General features: G+C 38.8%; 2 protein-coding genes across 2 annotated transcripts; both read left to right on the forward strand.

Moving 5' to 3' along the window:
- Positions 1-318: 318 nt before the first annotated feature.
- Positions 319-1,950, forward strand: LOC139705072 (sperm motility kinase Z-like). The gene has a single exon (XM_071609271.1). It carries the CDS (start codon positions 319-321, stop codon positions 1,948-1,950), a length of 1,632 nt encoding a protein of 543 aa, XP_071465372.1.
- Positions 1,951-14,110: 12,160 nt separating this feature from the next.
- LOC114082603 (primary cilium assembly protein FAM149B1-like) lies at positions 14,111-16,345 on the forward strand. Its single transcript, XM_071609152.1, has 2 exons — positions 14,111-15,299; positions 15,777-16,345. The coding sequence occupies exons 1-2, from the start codon at positions 14,111-14,113 to the stop codon at positions 16,277-16,279; spliced, it is 1,692 nt and encodes a 563-aa protein (XP_071465253.1). The 3' UTR covers positions 16,280-16,345.
- The last annotated feature ends 8,404 nt before the right edge of the window (positions 16,346-24,749 follow it).

Here is a 24,749-nt window from a genome sequence, read left to right on the forward strand (position 1 = left end):
GGCGCACAGGGCCATTTGTGGCCGTGACCTCACAAGGGGCGATTGTCAGGGCATTCCGCGGGCTCTATAAAAGGCAGCGGCGACAGCTGGGCTTCGTCCACTGTGCAGGAAGCTCTTGATGGTGACCTGTGTGACCTTGGTGGTGGACTCCCAGCTAGTTAGAGCATTTGTTGGTTGGTGGTTTGGCGGTTCTGGTTTGTGTCTTGTTTTTTTTGATTTGGGGTGTTGTTGTGTTGTTTTGTTGTTTTAGTCTTGCTTTGTTTGTTGGTTTTGTTTGTTGTTTTAAGGTAGCATCCTCGGGTGGCGTGGCCGCTCCTCATGCCTAGAGAAAGTAGTGAGAGTCAGAGTAGGGCGCCCAGGAGCCCCCAGCGGGGCCTGGAGGCCAGCTCATCCTCGGAGGATGCCCTGATGGGCCAGTATGAGGTGCTGAGGTGCATCGGGCAGGGCAGCTTTGGCACCGTGAGGCTAGCCCGCCACATCCTGACGGGGGCGGAGGTGGCCATGAAAACCGTGCGCAAGGGCCAGCTGGACCCGGCCTTCCTTCAGGCCGAGGTGGCCATCATGAAGGCCGTGGACCACCCCAGCGTGGTGCAGCTGTTCCAGGTGGTGGAGACGGCTGACTGCGTGTACCTGGTGATGGAGTACGCTGGTTGGGGCCAGCTGCTGCAGTACATCCCAGAGGGGGTGGGCCTGCCTGAGCAGGAGGCGCGGGGTCTGTTCGAGCAGATGGCCAGCGCCCTGCGCATGTGCCACGCCAAGGGCATCGTGCACAGGGACGTGAACGCGGAGAACATCCTGCTGGACGCGCAAGGCCGCATCAAGCTGTGCGACTTTGGCGTCAGCGGCCAGTTCAGGCGGGGAGAGCTGCTGCACACGGTGTGCGGCACGATCACCTACTGGGCCCCAGAGATGTTCCTCCCGGGGGCGTACAGCGGGCCCCCGGTGGACGTGTGGAGCCTGGGTGTTGTCCTCTACTTGATGCTGACGGGGCACCTGCCCTTTAAAGGGGACACCTTCGAGGAGCTGAGGGACCAGGTGCTGCACCGCTCCTGGGTCTTACCGGCCCACCTGTCCTTCAACGCTCAGGAGCTGGTGGCGGACATGCTGACCGTGGACACCATGGACAGGCCCAGCATGGCCCAAGTCGCGACCCACGAGTGGCTGAAATGGGGTCAGTGGCCTTTTGAGATTGCTACCTGGAAGTCCCATCGCCGCTTCGGCCCAGATCCCTCCACAGTGAAGGTCATGCTTGACCTGGGTTTCAACCTCACTGACACCTGGATGTCCCTGAAGGGCCAAAAGTTTGATGAAGCCATGGCTACCTATCTCCTGCTCAGGCACCAGCACACGCAGGGGGTGGGCTTCACGGTCCAGAGGAGGTCTGTGCACTCGGGGCTGCAGCCCAGGTCCTCTGCGGGTTCTCTCCCAGCCACCCTGCCCCGCCAGAGGAGCGCCAGCAAACCCACCTCTCAATCCAGGCGGGTCGTGCCAGCTGTACAGCAGCCGCGTGGGGAGCACCTGTGGCCCGGGCAGAGGGGCAGCAAGGGAGGCAGCCTGCCTGCCCTGGCCCTCCCCAGCCTGCAGGCCCAGAGCCCAGCTGCCCCCGGCAGGGCCCCACAGCAGGACCTTGCCGCCCTGCCTCCTGGCCCTGGGTCTGGAGGCCATAGGTCACAGGTGGAGGGCAGCATTAGCCCCCAGGGAGTGTCAGGAGGAGAGCAGGCCCTCCCCAGGCAGCAAGCCCAAGGAGGGACAGCGGGCTCCTCTCAGGAAGGCACCAAGGCCTGGCGGAGGGTGGCCAGGAGGATCCTCGCCTGCCTCACACGAATGTGCTGTTGCTGCGTGGCGGCCCCCAGGACAGGGCCCAGGCAGGAAAACGGGGTGGCTCGGACCCCAGAAGGGCTGTCACGCAGACTGAAAAAAAAAGTTGTTCCTGAGATGGTAGCCAGTTGAGATGGAGGCGCAGCCAAGCAGGTGAGTGGGTGCAGCCTGATGCGGCCCTTGCGCCATCCCTGATGGCCTTCCCCAGGACATAACCCACTGTCCCTGGGTGGGTACCAAGAAGGGGGCGTGATGCGCTCAGGCTCAGGCCAGTCCGTGTCTTTCCCCTCAGCCAGTGGCAAGGATCAGATCAGCATGGCGCAGGTGCTCCATAGAGGCGTGCCACCTGCAGGCACCTCCTTCCTATGAGTTCCAGTCCAGAGGGCCTGCTGGGGACAGGATGCCTGGAGACAAGTGCTCTACCACCAACTCCCTCCCTGGTCTGCAAGAAAGATTTGGGAATCCTTTTCCTGGGATGCCCCTCCCCCCGCTGTGCTCTCCTCTGTCCCCTGTTTCTGCCATGGCAGACATGGCTGGTTTTTAATAAATGTCTCTTCCTCACAGATCTCCTTGCTTGGATGCTTTCAGGGGGACCAGGGAGATTTGTCTGGGTTGCATCCTGCTCCGAGTTGGGGCTGGGCCACCATCCATTAGAGTGAAGGGGTGGTTCTGTAGTATTGGGGATAGAGCAAGGCAAGAGGGACTCCTGGGTCCTCTGGAGGTCCCCGTAGGTCCCCTGGGCAAACAAGGACTCTCAAGTGCTTGGGAAGGTGGGAGGCTCTTGAGCTGCCTGGGGGCCAGCAGTGCAGACCCTGTGGGGCACCTTCTGACCCTGTTGGTCCCTGATGAAGAGAGTGGAGAAGGGGAGGTGCTCTGGACAAAACATGCACCCAGAGATCATGTCCTCAGTGACCTATCTCCTCCTGCTGGGCCCACATCCTAATATATCTACCATTTACCCCTAGCCCACCAAGATACACAATCACCAATGTCTCCATCCATTTGTGAACTCAAAGCGCCTTTTACAGCGCCTTTGATCATTCACCTACCCCAGGACCCCAACAGAGAGTACTGCTCCCCTGAGGTTCAAGCCTTCAAGTTAGAAGCTCTCTGGGGACTGGGAAGATTCAGAGCAGAACAAGAGGGATGTAGACTGTGCTTTGAATGTGGATTCGAGGCTGACCATGGGGTCAGAAGACTCAATTCAGATCCATTCTCTTCCACTGACCCTTTGAGTTACTATGGACATGTCACAGAACTCTGCAAGCCTTAGAGTTCTTATTTATTCCAGAGGCCTTATTGAGCGCCTACTCTGTGTGTGTGTGTGTGTGTGTGTGTGTGTGTGTTTACACATGCTTGTCTTTGGGATTCGCCCCAGGATCCCACCACTCATGAAAGCATATTTGTGCCCTGTGACAAAACAGGACCCACACTTTAGCCTCATGAACAGTGAAGCACAGACACGAGGCAGATCATAGGAGAGAGAGTGACACATCCAAGGGTCTGTGTACATCTCCTGCTTTCCTTCTCCCTGAAAGGAGTCTCCAGAAACAGGGTCTGAGGTCCAAGGCCGAGTCTTGAATAGGATCCACTAGTCCTGGTATGTGGAGGGAGCCTAGTTGGTGCCGGAATCTCTAGATTTTGTCAAGCTGCGTTTTGAAATGCCTTTATGTGAGACAGAACTTCTAATATTAAGCAACTGAACTGATTCATGTTTTTATCTTCTGTAAAGCAACTAAGTTTTTTACAGTGTACACAGGCCAAAAGCTAGGAGTTTATAGGGTTGGGGAAGGTCACTTGGCCTTTAGTCTTCTATTCATTCTGTATCCTCTGAGATTCCTTTGTTCTAAATGTCTTATTGCTTATTTAAGTTATTTTGTTGTTTTGCGTTGTGTGGTGTTTTATTTTGTTTCAGTCTCAGAACATAGTTCCAATTCAGAATCTCTACAGCTGACATATTCACCCAAAGACTTCTTGGGAATCAAACCCATAAGTCATCTTTCTTGCTGGCTTATTGTGAAGTAAGAAGAACATGTTCAATTCTTTGATACTCATCACATCAAGAAGTGGTTGAAAAAGTAACTCTCTTTATCTGGACAGTCTCTTTAACTGTTTTGACCCATAGCATATGGTAGAAGCTGTATCATGTAGATTTCTGGGCCCGGGTATTAAGTTTGTAGCTACCTCCACTTGCTGTCTCTTGGAATACTTACTATGTAAGAAAGTCCAAACATTTCTGTTTAAAAGCCCTCCTGGAGTAGAACTAAAATCCCAGGTCTACAGTCTCAGTCTCCCAGTAACAGGCAGCACCAATGTGCTAACCATCATGTGCTACCCATGAGTCAGCCATCTTGGAAGCAGATATTCCATTTCTAGTCAAGTCCTCTCTAATGAAATTCAGGTGGCTAGAGAAGCACCATCCTGTCAATTCCTGACTAGACTGCAATTTTGTCAGCACAATTTTTTTCAGCCAAAAACGTTGCAGCGATTTCTTATATAGAGATAGCATACCGTGAAATATTTTATTAAAAATGTGTATTGGATACTGCCCTGTAATATTATGCTTATTTGGCAAAAAAGCATCTGTAGCTATTATCTTATTAAGACATGTTTACCCTTAGGACTATGAAATTCATACCAATAAAATTTAGCAGGGCCAATTACCACCTAATACAATTACCAACTCTATTATTATTATTTTTTTAATACTGAGGATTTTGGTGCTCAGACGTGTTCTATCATTGAGTTACATCACCCACCTTTTTTATACTTTTTGAGAAAGGTTCTCACTAAATTGCTGAGGCTGGCCTCAAACTGTGACCCCTCCTGCCTCAGCACTCCTGTGAGTCTCTGTGATTACAGGTAAGCACCATCACACTGGATTTTGTAGGCTCAGTGGAAGCTCAACATTCCTGCAATTCCAGCCCACCTCTCTAAAGTTAAGCCCCAGGGACTGGGAAGGCTGAGGCAGGAAGATCGCAAGTTTCAGGCCAGCCTGGGAAATTTAGAATTTTAACAACCCTGTAAGACACTGTTTAAAAATAAAAGCTGAGCGAGGTGACCCACTCCTGTAATCCCAGCATCTCAGGAGGTTGAGGCAGGAGGATCAAGAGTTCCAAGCCATCCTCAACTCTGTCAGACCCTTTCCATATATACAAAATAGGGCTGGGATGTGGCTCAGTGGCTGAGTGCCCCTGAGTTCAATCCCTAGTAACAAATAAAAGAAAAAATGCTGAGGATTTAGCTTAGTGTAAAACACCCATGGGTTCAATCCCCATTACTAAACAAAGAAACAAAAACAAAGCAAAAACAAAAAAATTTAAAAACCAGCAGATGGGCTTCAAAGGAATGCTTAAAGGCAGGAAATCAAAAATAGCCTGGAGTCATGCTCATATTTAAGGCTGGAAGGAGAAGAGACTCAAATGGTGGCACTGTCCAATATCATAGCCATTGTCCAAATGTAGCCATTTATAGTTACGTTTTTTCCATTTCTTAGCTTTTTTTCAAATTTTATTATTCTAATTTGTTTTATATGACAACAGAATGCATTATAAGTCATATTACATATATAGAGACCAACTTTTCATATCTCTGGTTGGAAACAAAGTATATACACACCATTCCTGTCTTCATACATGTGCTTTGGATAATCATGTCCATCATATTCCACCATTATTTCTAACCCCATGTCCCCTCCCTTCCCCTCCCACTCTATCTAGAGTTTGTCTATTTCTCCCCCTTCCTACCTGACTATGAAACAGCTTGATGCTGGTTGTTTTAATGAATCATAATAATAGTCATTATTTATCAGGTCGTTAGTGTGTGCCCAAAACTGTTAAAACACTTCATAAACTAGATTTCTTTTTAAAGTCATGTTTGTTGAGATATAATTTATATATGATACAATTTACCCCATTTACTTTATAGTTATATGTATTTTGATAACAAAAATATAAAAAGTGACAACATGTATATATGGATACATGGTACTACCAGCAAGGTACAGAATGTTACCTTGTTCTCCTTTCCTTCTTTTTTTTAAACAAATAGAGAAATTAATTTTAATATATTTCATTTAACCCAATGGATAACCAATATCATTTGCAAAGAAAATAATTGTTAGCAAGATATTTCATGTTCATTTTCTTAGTCCTAGTAATTCTTTGGAATCTAATGTCTATTTAACACATAGCACACCTCAATTTAGACTATACACATTTCAAATACTCAGTGGCCTCATGTAACCAATGGCTGCCCTATTGGCTCCTTTATCCATCTTTCACCTTTGGATGAGACACATGCTGTAGGCTGCATGATAAGTCTCCTTGTTATGTGGTTTCTTGTTGCATTCTATCAGAAAGGGACACCAAAGAGATAAACTTAAAATATACAAGAGTAGAGCAAGGAGTTTTATTCCTTCCTATAAGACTCTATTATAGACGGTGAGTTGGTTTCTACATGCTTTTAGTGGGAATAACTTCAGTTCGGTCACCTTCCCCTACAAGTTTTTCATAATGGCTCTCTCTTACTTCACCTCCTACCTCTCCAAGTTTACAGAAGAAAAGGTGCTTCACAAAATTTATTAGTTACCTTCAACCTTGCCCTTATCTTTATAAATACCTTAGTAAACAATTTTTCCTCTGATTGATCTTTTCCATCTTTGAATCTTAAATAATGGCTTTTTAATTATAAGAGAGTAAAGTATACCTCATCTCATATCACAGGCAATGTATATACACATACTAGATTAATTACATATTAAAATATAACATATAAAATGCTAACACTTTTAGAAAACATATTTATATAACTTTGTGAGGAGAAATGGGAAATAAAAAATATGAAATAAACAAAAACCTGAAAAATGAGATGATATTGTAGTTTAAATTTTTATGTGTAAAAATTTATCAAAAAGTTGAAAGAGACATGAATTGTATTACAGGTCATTTTTGTTTATTTTTGATATTTAGCTTGACTCGGTCTCTCCTTTGGTTGGCTTTTCCTTTTGTAGTTCTTCCCTTTACAGATTTTTATTTATTTTTTTTATTAAAAAAACAATGGAATATTTTGCCAAGAATGTTCTATAGTGTGGGCTTTCTTGCTGTAAATTCTTTTACCGTTTGTTTGTCATGGAAGATTTTTACTTTATTGTCATATTTGAAGCTTAATTTTGATGGATATAAGATTCTTGGTTGGCATCTGTTACCTTTTAGAGCTTGGTATGTATTGTTCCAGGATCTCCTGGCTTTGAGAGTCTTGGTTGAAAAATCTGCTGAGATCTGAATTGGACTTCCCTTATAGGTAATCTGATTGTTCTCTCTTGCAGCCTTTAAAATTCTATCTTATTCTGTATGCTAGGCATTTTCATTATAACATGTCTTGATGTAGATCTGTTGTAATTTTGTACATTTGGTTTCCTATAGGCCTCTTGTATTTGATTTTCCAGTTCATTCTTCATGCGTGGGGATTTTTCTGCTATTATTGCATTGAAGAGATTGTACATTCCCTTGGTTTGAATCTCTGAACCTTCCTCGATCCCGATAACTCATAAATTTGGTCTTTCGATGGTATCCTATAATTCTTAGATATTCTGTTCATGGTTCCTTACTATCTTCTCTGTGAGGTCAGCTTTATTTTTAAGATTGTATATTGTATCTTCATTGTCTGAGGTCCTGAATTGCAAGTGATCTAGTCTGTTAGTGATGCTATCTATTGAGTTTTTAAATTGGCTTATTGTTTCTTTCATTTCAATTATTTCTCTTTTTTCCTGCAACTTGTATTTGCTCTCATCTCTCTGTTGGAGTGATCCGTTTTTGCCTGTATCTGCTCACTTAGGTCATTCTTTAATTCCCAAATCATTTTAGTTATGTATATTCTGAACTCCTTCTCTGACATTTCACCTACTTCACTATCTATGGATTCTATTGTTGTAGTATCTTGGTTTGTTTGAGGCACTTTCTTCCCTTGTTTTTTCATGATGTCTATGAGTCTTCCTCTCTTGCAGTGTAGACCGGAGTTATGACAGTTTCTGCCCTATTGTCTTATAGTGTCCCTATACGTTACCAATATCTCACTTTTAAGGGAGAGATCAATATTACAGCACTCAATGTACCCAACATGCAGCCATATATCAGTAAACTTCTATTTTTACATCTTGCTGCATTTTACTCATCAGAAATCAAGAGATGGATGGGAATTAACTCAGGCTTAAATAACCCCTGGGGTCCTCCATCCTGTCTTAAATCTGTAAGGTCTGTTGAATCATTTTCTTCAGATGATAATACAAAGACACTGAACAAAAGGGCTATTTTTGTTTTTGTTTGAAGACCAACACATAGATTTGATACTTGGAATTGTCAGTGTAAACAGAAGGAAGAGATGGAGTAGGAGAATCATCAGCCTGTGGCAGGAAGATGTGGGGGTTTTGAAGATGTTCAAAATGGGAGGACTGTTTTCAAAGGAGTGGGATTGTGGTGTGGAGTAAGAGAATCACAAAAATAAACTTTGACTACTTTGCTATTTCATTAAGATTTGAGTGACTGCAGTTTTTGTATGATAGGGACACATAAAGGAGAATGATCCAAAGTTAAATAGGAATCCCCTTAGAGGCCACCATCACCTTCTCTTCCCAGGACAGCCACCTTTGACATCGTCCATGAAACATTAATTATCTAGCATTTGCAGTAAGGTTCCCTGTGGCAGGGAACCCCCCTCTTTAGGATTAAGTCCCCTCCTAAATATGGAACAATGCTTCCTCTAAGTCTCTTCCTGCAGCTCCTTACCATCTCAGTTTTTCTGTGACTCACGACAAACAACAACCAAAAAAGTTTACCAATTACATTAATTTATAGAATAGCCATTGAAGGTTGTAATTGAAGCCACATTAAAAAAAAAAAATGCTTTCACAACAAATTAAAAGGCCTGAGGCTTGCTTCCCCAAGGAGTTTCACTATATCCATTTTGCCACATCCTTTGCTATTAAGTTTCCTGTTTTATTATGAAGACGGCCTGGTTGATATCCTTACATGATTGTGCCTATAACATATCAAATCAAGTGTGATTTATTTGGGGATTTCAGAATGCAATAGGAAACAGGACATTATATTAAAAATTTTAGATTATCAGAAACACTTATAAACACAATGAATTTCAAACTCTTTCCAAATCCATTGTCCTTTCTGCATATTTCATCAGGTCATTACAAAGATGCCTATCCAATACCAACCTCTTTCTTAAACCTAAGTAGAATAAGCAGGAAAAAAAAGAAAAAAGGAAAGAAAGAAAAAGAAAGAGTCAGAAGTGGCTGGGGTAGGGGAGACAGAGGGGAAAGTAGGAAGGAAGGAAGGAAGGAAGGGAGGGAGGGAGGGAGGGAGGGAGGGAGGGAGGGAATGATATTTTCTTTTCAGGAGTCTCCATATCGTTAATAAAACTAAAACATTACTATTTAGCAAAGACATAGAAATGGCATAACATCTCATTTTCCCAAGAATTCTAGTAGTATTTGAATTTTTGTCATAATCTTGAAAGTGAATTTATTTTGAAAACATAGCAAATAACATCTTACTCCATTTCTGAAGGAATGTAACCATAGTGGTAAACAATGCAGCTTGGACTTAAGGAATAGTAAAGATGTAAATTTTCATGGCCCCTGTGGATATTCTTCTCATGCAAACTTTAGAACTAAACATGATCTCTGTAGAAAAAAAGAACACACTGAAAAGAAAAATGACTATCTGGCTCAGCAGGCACATATTTATTCACTAATAGCAGAGTAATTCTATTTTGCATACATGTGCCCACTTAATTTCATGAAAATGATGCTAAAAGAAAAGTATAAGATTAGGAAGGGATGTGAAAAACAAGTTTGATATGTGTGAAGCATTATTGGTGAATCAAATCAGGTAATTACTTAAGAAGGTCAACAAACCTGCTGTTCATTTATCTACATTCTTTCAAGTGAAAATATATTCACTATCCCAAGATGCCTCTTTCACTGTCAATGAAATCAAACTTCTTTATCAAATTATTCCTTTCAAAATTATTAAGAAAAACACAATAAGATCTAATTATTCTTATGTGGCAAATGGTGATGCATATGCTGCCAAGGAATGTTCTGCAATATTTTATCTCATTTTTGTCACCTGGCAAAGTGGATGATGTCTTACACTTTCTATAAACTTCTCTTCAACTGCAAGCTAACAGTATAATTGAGTGAGGGATTGATTTTTATTCCTAATGAGAAAAATGACATCATGTCATGAAACCAAAGAAAGCAGCTCCACATTACAACCACTGCTGAAGAAATTGTACATATAATTTTCACAAATCATATAAAAATGTGCATATTCGAGTCATTGAAGCCAAACAGAATCAAACAGCTAAGTTTAAAAAAATCCTTATTATCAGTGTTTAAACATCATAAAGTAAAAATGCCATATCTGATTTTGAAAATCAGGCCTTAGGTGGATAGTCTATGTGTCTGAACAATTTTTGTTTGTGTTGTTTTTATTCTGCGTAGTTTTTGCTGGCTTTTTGACTTTTTTTTTTTTTTTTTTTTTTTTTTTGGCCTACAGCATTCGCAGGAAAATGGGAGGGATAATATTTTCACAACCAGTGCAATAAGCCACGTAATGTGTCACTTACTGGAATCTCTGATGTCTTTGGAAACCTGGTCAATAATTTTCCAGGAAAACAGAACCAAAACTAAACAGGCTATTAGCTAAGGGCAAAAAAACTACATGCTGAATTCAACAAGCAGTTACCTTGATTTGACTGTTTTACCTGAAAAAAAAAATTCACTGAATATTTTCCTTAAATTGAGCTCACCTAAGTAGGAGATTTTGAAGATGACTTGTATATAAAGTATGTTTTCAACAAGTCTTTCCTGTTTAATGTTTTTGCTTTTGATACAGGTCTCAGTAAATAGAATGCTGGTTCTGTTATTAATTTACAATGTTTGTGCATTATCTGGGAATCATAAAAAAATAACACAGAAAAACAAATTCCCCATATTATTTCAAACACCTTATGCTTACACAGAAATTTACCCCATTAATATATAAATTTCATAAACTAATAAGACATTCTTCCAATTTTGAATATTAAGATTATTTCCAGCTTTATACTATCATAAGTGAATTATAAATAGGAAACACTGAGTTGTATTCTGAGTTTCAGAATACAACCTTTAGGTAAACTGTCAAAAGTTGATTTACTGGGGCAGGGGCTTGGGCTCAGTGGTAGAGCACTTGCCTACCATGAGTGAGGCACTGGATTTGATCCTCAGCACCATATAAATAAAATAAAGGTATAAAAAATACAATAACATTATTTTTTTTTTAAAGTTGATTTACTTGATCAAAGAGTACAAATATTTCAGGGTTCCTGAAAAATACTGACAAATCATTTTGCAAACAGTTATACAAATTTATATTTCTGTTTGCAATGTAAGAAAGTTTCTGTTTCACTCTATCTCCATCCATATTAAAAAGTATAAGAACTATTAAATATGGCATCTCGTTTTAATGTGCACTGCTTAGTTTACAGGTGACATTTTTTTCTATGGTTAGAAGTTATCTCAATCTCATCTGGATCTTCTAGTTAATTATTTATAAAATAAACTCTGACAATGTTTCACAATACAACAACTCAACCATTGGTGTATGTTTCCCTCTATTATCTGACTTTTGACTTATATGTGTGAGTATGCCTATGTACACATGAGACATGTTATATCAAATTTGTCATTCTCTTTGTTAAAGACATTAGTTCTACAGTCTTATTTTTTCCAATCCCTTAATCCTAAAAAGTTTCTGACCTCCAGATTTTTAATATTGAATCATATTATCTTTTCTTTTTTAATAACTTAATTTTCATATTATTCTTTCTTACCCATTCATCACAAAAGATTAGTAAGGTACTTATTTTCTTTGCCAAAAAGAAATACTTTGAACCCAGCATAAAGCAATAGTCAACAAAAACTGATACAGCCCTTGTGTTTTTGAAGCTAAAAATCTCCTGCAACAGGCAGCTGTTAATGAAAGGAACATTGAAGATGAAATGAAAAAGATAAGGAATTCTAACTCAGGTGAAGGGATGGTGAAACAGAAAAGTATTTTTGTTATGCTAAGCAATGTGGGATGAATTCTGATAAAATAAGAACAATGTAGCTGAAAATGTTTGAGAGGGGAGCATGGAGCAAGATAGCCAGAGAGGCCAGGGGATCCTGCCACCATACAGGCCCCTTAAAATTTCACTGGATTTTATCCTAGCAAGACAGGAAAATATGAAAATGTTTTTGGTGTTAACATCAAAAGCTAAAAACTAAAAATAAGAAGCTTAGTTATCCATGCTGAAAATAAAGGAAATGATTTCTCTGCCCATTTTTATTTATATTTACTTTAGAAGATTAGCAATTGAAATGTAAATTCCTGTGAAAGCTGGAAGGTTGTGGGGTTTTGTTTGTTTGTTTGTTTTTTCCTTTTGTCAGCTTTGCAACCCAGGAATCTTCCCAAAGAACCAGGGACTATCTTTTTGAAATATAAACATCAAAGGAGATAGTGGCCCTCTCTCTTGGTGAGTACCTGTTCCAGGTGACAGAACTTCTTCCCATACTAAAGATATAAGAAATTTGGTTTTGTTGGGAGTTGCCCTGGCTCCAAAGACTAACTTCCCCATTACCCCCCCCCCCCCAGAAGAGCTGTCCAAAGGTGATCCCTGCTGACTCACATGATCCTTACCCACCAATCAGAAAGTACCCCATGCCAACTGTCAAACCATTAAACTGTTAAACTGTCATAACTGTCAAACCACCCCTGGCTCTATAAATAAGCAGAGCTGTTCCTCAGTAAATGGGCTTTTTCTCTGAGGATGAGCCTTGTTTGTTCTTTCAGGTTTCCCTTTGGATAAAGGTCACTAGTTTACTCACCACAATTAAAAGGTAAAGTTAAGGTGAACTACTTGTGGTACATGGTGCTACCAAGTCTAATTAGTCTTACTTTAGACTGATTATTATCAATTTGAAAGCTATGATATAAATGGTTATATTGCCTAATAAAATGATAGTTCTATCTTTTCTAGTCTCTGAGTGGACCTGCCTAAGATGAGCATCACATTCTCACTTAATACTTATTTATAAATAAATGTTTTCTTTTACTACTAACATTGTGAAGAGTTTCCAGGTTGGAAGATTTTGCTTTTCTTGTATTTACTCAACGATGTAAATGAGGGAGAGACAGGCTTAGTTTTATGTACTATAGTTATCTTTCTTTTTAGTGATCTAATAATAGATTGTATATTTCAAAATGAGTAAAAAGGTTGATTTTAAATATTCTCACAAAGAATAAGTATATGAGGTGCTTCATTAGTTTGACCTGAAACCACATCAAAATACCACATTTTACCCCATAAAGATGTACAATTATTATTTGTCTATTAAAATTTTTTTTAAAAAAGTGTTGAGTTCTAGAGGGAAAATGATCCCTCTGACTATAAAAGAGAAAATGGATTCTAGAAATGGAATAGTTGTTTCTCCTGACTAATGAAGAGTTCAGGTGAGAAATGACAGGTGCTTAGAATAAGGCTGGTGTGGTAGAAAGAGATGTGCGTATGTTCAAAACTTCATGTGTAGGGTCAGGAGGATCTGGGGATGAGCTAGATAATGGGAGGACAGGCATTATGATAATTACTGAGTTACTGGATAATAGAGTAGATAAAGTCATAATAGACACAGAAGGAGCAGGGGTTAGAGAAGACTGTGTGCTGGTTTGGGAAATTCCAAGAATGGATTAGAAATGACTGGAAAAAAATTAAAAATGATAAAGTTGTCATTAGATCATTTATTTTATATTTTATTTTGGTTACTGAAATAGCATTCTAATTCCCAGTCCCCTCTCTCAATTATAAATTGCCACCCAAACAGCTCTATTTTAGTTTGATACCTCAAAATATACAAAACTGAGTGCCCAATTAAAAAGTATCTTCTTGGGCTGGGATTGTGGTTCAGTGGTAGAGTGCTCATCCAGCATGTGTGAGGCCCTGGGTTCAATCTAAAATTAAAACACAGAAGGCATTGCTTCTAGCAGAAATAAACACAGCAAAACACCCTGAAACTTACTCCTTTTCAACTGGGTTAAATATCCCTTCGATGTTCTCTCTCAACATCGAGTACTAATCTCCATATGCATTTACCACAAATTAAAGTGCCTTCTTTATGTTACATAATACACTTTTTTTTTTCCTTTCCCACTGCAGGTTCTAACATAAGCAAAGCAAATATTTAAGTGTTACTTGAATGCATTCTAGAAAACACCATACTTGGAAGGCGGTGCCGCAGACCTTGGAGCTGAAAGGAGTAACAAAACATGCTCTTAATCATCATCCCCTTCCAGAGCAAATGGATGAAATTTCCTCTACTAATGATGGCCATGAAAAAGACACAAGTTCCCAAAGTGAGTCTGACTTCACTCAAGAATCACCTTTAACATCAGGCAACACTGGGAATTCAGGATCTGCTTTTCCAAGTTATAGTGGCACAGGGATCTCTACAGAAGGCAGCTCAGACTTCTCCTGGGGATATGGTGAACTTGATAAAAATGCCACTGAAAAAGTCCAGGCCATGTTCACAGCCATTGATGAGCTCTTATATGAGCAAAAGTCAAGTGTGCATACCAAGAGTCTACAAGAAGAGTGCCAACAGTGGACATCTAGCTTTCCTCACCTCAGGATTCTGGGTAAACAGATAATTACTCCAAGTGAAGGTTATGGATTATATCCTAGATCCCCACCTGCTATTTCAGCTTCACATGAAGCAGCCTTGTCTCAAGAAAGAGATTCAGCAACATCCCCTGGTTTGTGTGCTGTGGAAAGAGAAGAAGACTGTATAATCTTCTCAGAAGGAATAGTTGAGGAATACCTAGCTTTCGACAATACAGATATGGAAGAGGGATTTCATGAAAATAAATCAGAAGCAGCTACAAAGAAACAGAAATTAGGGTACCCTCCCATTGATCCATTTTACTGCATGAAAGAGGACATTCTTGCTTATGTGTTTCACAATGTGTGGAACCAAACTGTGAGCTGTTTGGAGCAATTGACACGTAGTTACTGGGAAGGATTTGCTTCTGATGATGAGAGTAATGTTGCAGTCACCAGACCAGATTCAGAAAGTCTCTATGTGCTGAGTGAACCACATACTTTGGTGTTACCTCGAGTGCCACAGTCCAAGATGCTGTCTGTCACCTCGAATCTGATGAGTCTCTGTCAAGCAAGTGGTCATCAGCCAAATGCGAATGATCTCTTGATTCATGGGGTGCCTCTACAGCCAAGAAATCGCTACCTAATTGACAAGCTCCTAGATCTTGATGACAAGCTACTTATGAGGCCTGGGTCCAGTACCATGTTTTCAACCCGAAATTGGCCAAACCGAGCCTTGGAGCTTAGTACATCATCTCTGTCATATAAAGTGCAGTCTGCCAGGAGACGTAATCCCCCACCACGTATCCTTCCTCCAATCAGCACAAGCCACTTACACAGTGGAACACCAAGACCTGTGGAAGAAATCCCCAGAGGATCACAAGTCCCTTTGGCAGTTGACTGGCTCTCCTCTGGCTCACCAATACCCCTGAGGCGTAATAATCTGCTGCCACCTATTGGCACAAGTGAAGTGGAACACCTGAGCCCTGTGGGGCCACAAAGGCAAATGAAACCCCATGGTGATTCCAGTGGAGCCCAAAGTGCAGTGGTGGATGAGCCTAACCATCAGCAGCCTCAAGATAGGCTCCTTGGGATGCCTCTACAGCCAAGAAATCTCTACCTAATTGACAAGCTCCTAGATCTTGATGACAAGCTACTTATGAGGCCTGGGTCCAGTACCATGTTTTCAACCCGAAATTGGCCAAACCGAGCCTTGGAGCTTAGTACATCATCTCTGTCATATAAAGTGCAGTCTGCCAGGATAGGTAATCCCCCACCACGTACCCTTCCTCCAATCAGCACAAGCCACTTATGCACTGGAACACCAAGACCTGTGGAAGAAATCCCCAGAGGATCACAAGTCCCTTTGGCAGTTGACTGGCTCTCCTCTGGCTCACCAATACCCCTGAGGCGTAATAATCTACTGCCACCTATTGGCACAAGTGAAGTGGAACACCTGAGCCCTGTGGGGCCACAAAGGCAAATGAAACCCCATGGTGATTCCAGTGGAGCCCAAAGTGCAGTGGTGGATGAGCCTAACCATCAGCAGCCTCAAGATAGGCTCCTTTTATCTAACTTCTTCTCCAGGCCCAATACAACTCAGTCATTTATGCCAGAAACACAGTATCATCATTCACATGCACTTGAGTACCCTCATGGAGCCCGACCCAGTAGGGGATCTGCAGGTCCTCATTTGCATGCCTCTACAAAAATCTCAAAACAGAGGTGGCCAATCTCTAAAACCAGGCAGGGACCAGAAGGCAAATGAGAAGAACCTATCAGGCTGCAGCAAACATGTGGGAAGACTTCAAGAATCAGTGTTCGACCATCAAATGATGGAGAGCATGTATACAAGATCAACTAGAATCCATCCATTAAGTGTTACTTGAATGCATTCTAGAAAACACCATATTTGGAAAAGAGATAAAGCTCACAGCTCTGGGCTCAAAGGACTCATAGTCTGCATAGTCAAATCTATTAATGTATTTGTTCTTTTATGGTAATTTTCTATCCTTTTAAAGAAATAGAATTCCAAGATAAGGGATGTGTGAGTTAAAGAGGTAGTAAGTGACTGCTATTTCAATTTTACTACTGAAAAGTTTTGATCCCTTTGTTGATATCCTAAAACATTAATTTCTATTTTCTCCTACTTTTCATAGATAGCTTTTTATTCCATTGGAAAATGTGTGAGGTGATTGATTTTATAGTCAGTTATACTGTTTCCTTTATCTCTCTATTTGGATACTTTAGATCATATGACCTATCTCAAATAGGCATTAATATTTGTTAGTGTTCTGTTTTTCAAAATGACCTCTTAACTCTTAAATTCTCAAAATTTTCCAGATTATTTTGATAGTGATGTTGATTTTTCAATAAAACTACTTTTTTTAGACTTGTAATAAGGCTATGAATTTACCTGATATTTGGTCAACACATTGAAATAAAGCTAAACCTTCCATAAACCTTCCATTTTTGTCTATTTTATATATTTCAATTAAATTTTATAATTTCTTCAGGACCATTTGGAACAATTACTTCTAAGTCTGTTTATGGCAAAACAAGGCTAAAGGCATTCAGACTTCTAGAGGGACCTTAAAAAGCCCCTGAATTTGTCATTGTTAATTCAAAGGAATAATCACAGAGAAGTAGTATTGGCTATCCATGGGGAGGAAAGAGAATAGCAGACCTGGAACAGTAGGACCCTATTCAAACTTAGACAGCTAGAGTTCCAAATTGGCCAGATTGGGGACAAATTAAAAGATTGGTATCTTCTATGCCACTAAAAAATTTTACTTAAAAAGTGAATTAAAAGCCTAGAAATAAGTCCAAATATAAATAATCAATGTGAGTATTGTTATGGTTTAGATTTGAGGTGTCTCCAAAACCTCATGTATGAACTATGCAAGAAAGTATAAAGGATGAATGACTGGGCTATGAGAACTTTAACCCAATCAGTGAATTAATTCATTAATAGGGATTAACAGGATGGTAACTGTAGCTAGGTAGGGTGTGAGCAAAGGAAGTGGGTCACTGGGGACATACCATAGGGGTACATATTTTGTAGTAGGTGAGTGGAAACTGTCTGCTTCTCAGAGTGATGTCTTGAGCCCCTTTCCTCTACCACACCCTCCCCACATGATATTCTGCCTTGTGGTGGAAGACCTTAGACAGCACAAAAGAATTTCCCAAGCTTTCCCTGCTCAAGATGTTAACTTTGGAGCAGAAATAATGCAAGGTGCTAAGGCTATCTATCCTCAGGGAACATCCTAGAATACAATAGTAGCACTCCACTCAGACTAAAAATGCTGAAAGAATGTGGGAATACATCAAGTAAGACTCTGTAGGTAGAAATTTGGTTACCCCAAAGATTGGAGTTAAGATAGTTCAATGCAAGTCATAATAGTCTTCAAGAGATCAGGTTCTCTGTTATCTACCACATTGGCTATCTGCATCTATTGTGGAATTCTCATTTACAAACAAGATAGTTCTGACCAATAGGTCAATCATGGCTTCATGCTTAGCAAACTACAATTCAAACAGTGCAAATCCAAGGAAAGGCACAGAGCTTCTAAGACCCATGTTTCAAGAGACCCAGTAATTTGATAAATGCTCTCGAAATGCAGATGTTTAGTCTGCTGGACTAAACAAGGTCTTGCCTTCTCCCAGCATCTAGCAATTTTCCTCTGTAGCCCATCAAAATCATAGTTAAGTCTATGTCTGCAATTAAAAAAAAAAATGTCTGTTTTTACTACTGTAAATTTCACTGTTGTCAGAACTAGATCCATTCTGTTCATGATTTTATCCCTTCTACTTAGTGTCCTTCTTCATGGTTGGTAGTTGTTTATTGCATATATAGGAATAATGCCAGTGGGATTAAGTTTTTTATAGTATGTTTTTAAATGGGTTAGAATTAACTTTGAAAAGAGAAAGACCTAGTTCTCCACAACTGTCAGAATTTTCTTCTGGGAGAGGTTATTAAGCAAAAATAGAATTGATTTTACTAATGTAGAGATAATATTAACCTGCTTATTATGACAATCATCCACCAATTTTATATCGATTGTACCAATTTTCTGACCCTATACATTGATCTATTTCAATATACTTTCAGGTTTACCACATTGGATTGACCCATTTTACAGTTTTATTCCTAGGCATTTTATCTGAAAATCCTCTTTCTTCAATAAGATAGCTACATTCATATTTATCCTATTCTCAAAGAACTTGAAGAGATATTGCAATCAATATGGACATAATTTACTCTGTTCACTAGAGTTCACAATGTTTGCATGTCTTTTCATAAACTGCAGCTTGATTGCTGCCTAATGATTAGAATCCTTTGGTGATCCAAAAAAAATCCCATATGGCCAAACATGGTGGCCCATGACTGTAATCCCAGTGGCTCAGAAGGCTGAGGCAGGAGAATTGCAAGTTCAAAGCCAGCCTTGGCAATTTAGCAAGGCCATAAGTAATCTAGCAAGACCCTGTCTCAAAAAAAAGAAAAAAAGGGCTGGGGGTGTGGCTCAGTAGTTAAACGCCCTTAGGTTCTATTCCTGATATATATATGAGAGAGAGAGAGAGTTGATCAAAGGGAAAGGATCCCGTTATTTGTATATATATAATCTCCATATCCATAATCACATATGCAATCAAGGATTGTCAAAAGTGAAATAAATTGTCTTTCTGGATCATTATCTTTGGTTTTGAATACTTTTGCAGAGAAAAATTTAATTACTTAGGAAAAATCTCAGTTTTTAAAAAATCTTGATGAAGAATATTAAATGTTACTTAGAAAATGCCAGAGAGACTAGGCCTATAATCCCAGCTTCTCAAAAGGCTGAGGCAGGAGGATAGCAAAACAAGGTCAGCCCCAGAAACTTAGTGAGGTCCTGCTTCAGAAAATAAAAAGGGCCTGCAGTGCAGCTCAGTGGTAGAACACCCCTGGGTTCCATCCTCAGTGGGGGTGGGGGGATTGGAGGGCTGGGATGACACCCAGACTGATGTAATCTCATACAGTAAGTACATAAAGCAACTGGTTAAATTTCAGTGTATAAAACTCTTTTTTTACTTCCAAAGATAGATTAGACAAGCCTGGTGCCTAAGTAAGATGGCATTAGCAACACATAAATACACTAATAAAAAACAGATGGACCATCAATGACAAAATGATTTATGAATTTCTGAAGCAGTTTAATTAATAGGAACATGAATTGCTATAGTCCACAGAAATATTCAGTGTTAAGGTCAGCAAAGAAATAATACCATGATCTAGTTTCTGGTCCATGTTAATACATATATTGTTTAATTTTAATTTTATTTCAAAAATGAAGAGCACTTAGCTAAGAGTATTTACCCTTCATTTGTGTATTTTTTATATTTCTTTTAAATATAAATCTATTTCTTTTAAATCTATTTCTGAAGAAGTTGATGTTAAGAAGTTTATATTAATAACAGAGAAGGAAAAAAAGCATTTTAAAATTTTGGTAGAATTAAGTTAGTGAAATAATTTCCTTGGTATCACTTGAAGTATGTTTTGCATTCATTCTCAACACCCAGTTGAAGCTGCAGGTGACTACTTATTAGAAAGTGTTATGTTACAATCCTTAAGTAGAAAATTATATTATCGTACTCTAAACTCCCCAGTCCAAGTCTTATTACATGTAGATGTATTTTCAGAGTTAAAAGTGCAAGATTCACAGATATTACTAATACATATCTAAATACAGAAAGTGGGTATGTGAGAGTAGGTAAATAGACTCAAACTTTTAAAATAAATTCTAAGTAACTTGAAAGCCCACATTTCAATTTTATTTATGAGTTGATCAAAGGGAAAGGATCCTGTTTTTATATAAAATATGAATGTCAAATTTTGGTAACTACTGAAAAAGAGTAATCATCATTATATTTTTCTCTGCATTTTTTGAATTACATTGTATATATTTAAAGGTTTTTTGGCACCAATGTCTACCTCAGTTGCTAATTTTTACTGCTTTATTCACAAAAATTGATCTTAGTATAACTGACAGTGTTAAATAAACACAATTATCTAGATTATTTTTAGAAAAATAAATGTTAAGTCATTTTTACAGATATTGCATATGTGTGGGTAATTTCATTATACAACTAAATAGTAAAAAGAAAAAAAAAAGTTTATTCATTTTAATGGCACTCAAAAATAGTGTATTTATTGACCTGAACTTGCAAACATAAATACTCCATGATAAATGGCTACTCTGCAAAACAATATATAATTTATTTTGGGAGATAAAATTTGTCCCATATGCCAATGGAAAACCCCTTCCCTTAATTTTATTGCACACAGTAATATATTTTGCAATCTATAATAAGTAAAATAGCACAGACTCTAAAAGCTATTCAAATATTTTCCCTATTTTACAACTACCTCTTAAGTTGTCAATTGACTTGTTCAAATCCTTTTATGGTTTTAATCCTAGGGGACTTACCTGCATTACTTTTAAACGCTGCCTATAAAACATGAGAGATATACTTAAAATTACTGAAGTTGAAACCATTGACCTGACTTTCAAAAATGAGAATAGTATTAATTAAATAAATGGCCTACTCTTTTAAAACTACAGGTGAGAATCATCCATTAACAGTAATTGGAATTGTGAAAGTTTATTCACATGAAGTGCAATGTGTTCTAAACTTTAAAATTACTAAGCAATGGCGAAAGAGGAGAAGGGTTTGTATTAACTGTCTGAAGGTGTTTAAAAACCTGACACTTATTTATCTTTAACTGCACAAGAATACTCCAAATCTCTGTTATTTTATAAATCATACAAATATCAAAACAAAAAAAAACAATATATTTTAATACTACAATGAGTCTACATATCACAGAATGTCTTCCATATGAAATCAGTTAGATTACCTCTACTCAAATGTCAATCATAGGATATCAATGAAAACTAAATATCATATTCAAAATCAATCGAATACCTTGAGCCATTGCTAATGTGGTGACTTTGGCTATCTTATTTTCAAGCAAATGCTGAATATGCTATCTACAAATAGTGAAGGATGTTCTTGAAAGTCTTAAAAGAGAAATAGTACAAGGACATCATCATAACATCAACAATTCTGCCATTATTCTGGGGAAAATTCACCTCTAATTACATCCGATGGCCACCTCCTTAGCTAGAAGCACTGTTTCATATTTCTGCATTTTTTCCAAACCTAACTTAATGAGGCACTGAGATGCAGCAAGCATTCAAGTATTACTGAATGGATAAATGGCCATTAAAGACATTTAAAGCATTGTAATAGATTTTTGTTTTTAACTCAGGAGGCCAAAGAAATCAATGTGCATCATATGTACATTTGATGTAGCAGACATCCCCAAGGCATAAGTAATTGATCGTTTAGCAGCCCTCAAACTTACTTCATAGCATCCCAGAACTAATGCTATCCAAGTGCTAAATTCTCTGCACTGCTGTGTCTAACTCAGTTTCCTTATCTTCTACTGAGATATCAGAATGCAACTAAGGTAGAGGTAGTTATATAGCACTGAGATAATGCATATGTATCCATTAAATATATTAAATATCCATTACATATCTGTTACACATATATGTGTGTATATGTGTGTTTTATACATTTATTACATGTATGTGTTGGAGGATATGTTCACCTACCAAAAGGTAACACAATATAAATTTAGGAGACCTAACTATCCAAAGTTGTTTCAAAGAAAGTCTATGGTGTGGAATATGCACTTTCTGTATCCTAAAAGGCTCATCAATATTTTCTCTTTCACAACACCTTTCCATTCATCTATCATATGCCTCACTTATTTTCACATGAAAATCCATCATACCCTACTAAAGTTTAGCTTAAAAATTCCAAAAACAAGTATCAAGTATAAAGTGTCTGTCTTTGCACAGTTGGAACTCAATTCCGCCATCCTTCCTAGTACAAAACTCTAAATGAAGAAGGCAGCCCCCTTGATTCAGTTTCCCCCAGAAGTGGAACTTTAGCTAGGACTGGAGAATAAGAAGTTTATTTAGGCATTGGCTCCAGAAAGTAACAGTAGGGCAAAGGAGTGTTCTAAATCAACAAACTCGCAGTATCAAACCAGTTATCACTGTGGAAACCTGGAGCTTAGTCCTCTTGGACACCAGGTAGAACAGGCTTCAGAACGATCTCAACTGAGGAGCAAGGCAACTGAGGTATATATTACACAATTCCCTATTTACTCAGGAGCACTGTGGCTTGCTCTCCACTATGCAGGTGGTGTATGCTTCTGAAGTTAGCAGGGGAGACAGAACCTCAGAAACAAAGCATTCATAGAAAGTAGCAGAAGGAACAATAGCAGAGCACTTAAAGAATCAGTTGGTGGGAGCTGTCTACCTACTCCTATCTAAAAGTCTCCCCTCCTCAACTCTGTAGGAAATGCATCCCCAAGGCGTAAGTAATTGATCTGATGGAGTAGAACAAGCTTGCTACTCAGACTTAATTGCAAAGAGGAATCTTTGACCTTATTAAAGATAAAAGAGATGGCTTTACTTACTGCAAATTAGTTTAGGATCCTGGATGAAAAAAAAATCAAACTACAAATCAGAACAAATCAGAAGTGAAGAAAAGAACCAATATTTAATGAGAACTTAAATCATGCTAGGTGCTATAAAATTACTGTTACAAATTCAATGAGTTAAAGGGAAAAACTGAAAAGTTTCCCCTTTTCTTGAGTTTCTTGAGAAATTTGAGTCACAAAAAATTGAGCTCAAGTCATGTTTATTCTAAGATATATGAACCAAGACAAATAGTTGATTTCCCAGAATCTCAGTTTCCTTTTCTGTAAAATACCTACAGTATGACTGAGATAACACACAGCACAGTAAAGAACTTGGCAGTCTTAGTACCAACTGTTAGTCCTATGCCTCTCCTTCTTCCTTCTTGTCACAATTTTATGAGATAGAGTTTTTTTAAATATTTATTTTTAAGGTGTAGATGGACACACACAATGCCTTTATTTTTATGTGGTGGTGCTGAGGATGAAACCTGGGTCCCGCCCATGTGAGGCGAGTGCTCCACCGCTGAGCCACAATCCCAGACAGAGATAGATATTTATGAGGTATATATATTCCCATTACAAAAATAAAATCATTGCTTCTCATAATGGCTAAATTAGTTGCTCAAGACTGACCCCAGTGCCCCTGGGGTCAAAAAAAAAAAAACACAATTAAGCCCCTTACTTTAGCTCCAGAATTATGTACTTGTTCATGAAATCATTATTTAGCATGGACATTTGTAATCATTTTGCCAAATGAGAAAATTATATATTATATTATTAGTTTGAGAGAGAGAGAATATATCTGGTTTAGAATTTGGATCTTATCATCTGCTATTAACATGGCTCTAGAAAGTTTATTCTTTCTATGTTCCACGTTAATATTTGTATTATGACAATTTTTACTCACATATTTGGACAACTCAAAAATCTAAAATATTTACAATCATTAACAGACTCAGAAAGCAAGAGCTAAAAAAAGAGGAAAGAGTAGTTTAGCTTTTGAAAGTTAGAAACATGAGATGCTGAAAGTAGAATAAAGCAACAATTAACTTGAAAGAAAACTGCACACCTTATTTTACACCTTTGTGTCAATCTCAATTATTTGGCTTCTGTGTGCCCAGATAAAAGTGTAGGAGAGAGCACGTAATTAATTAATTAATTAAATCCTTCTCAGCTAACAGTGTCATAACCCAGCTGTTATAGATGATAACAGTTACCAAGTGCCCCAGTGTGCTGAACCAAGCTAGTTGAACACAGCTGCATCAATGATACATTGATGTGCTCTATGCCTTAAAATTATGAAAATGAAAAATCTCCAAATTTTAAATTCAAGAAAAATTTTAAAACAACACAACCTAAAAAAATAATATCCTGACATTCTTAAAAATTTACCAAATTGGGGTCATCAAAAGTTAAATTAATATCCTTTCACTCTCTCTATAGTTCCTGTCTTCTATAGGCAGACTTTTTATGTTTGTCATTGATTTTGACTTCTAGTTCTACTACCTGTCTTTCAACAATTTTATTCTTTTTTTCCTTGTCATGTCATTCCCTGCTGTTAAAATGTATTTTTCTGTTGTACTCTTTTAACCTTGCTTTCCTTTTCTCCCTGTATGTTTTTAATCTTTTATTTTATTAAGTCTTTTTCTGTGTGTGTGAGAGAGAAAGAGAGGGAAAGTTTTTCTTCTACTATGACATGAGA

This window comes from Marmota flaviventris, chromosome 3 (genome assembly GCF_047511675.1).
Source record: "Marmota flaviventris isolate mMarFla1 chromosome 3, mMarFla1.hap1, whole genome shotgun sequence".
Taxonomy (NCBI): domain Eukaryota; kingdom Metazoa; phylum Chordata; class Mammalia; order Rodentia; family Sciuridae; genus Marmota; species Marmota flaviventris.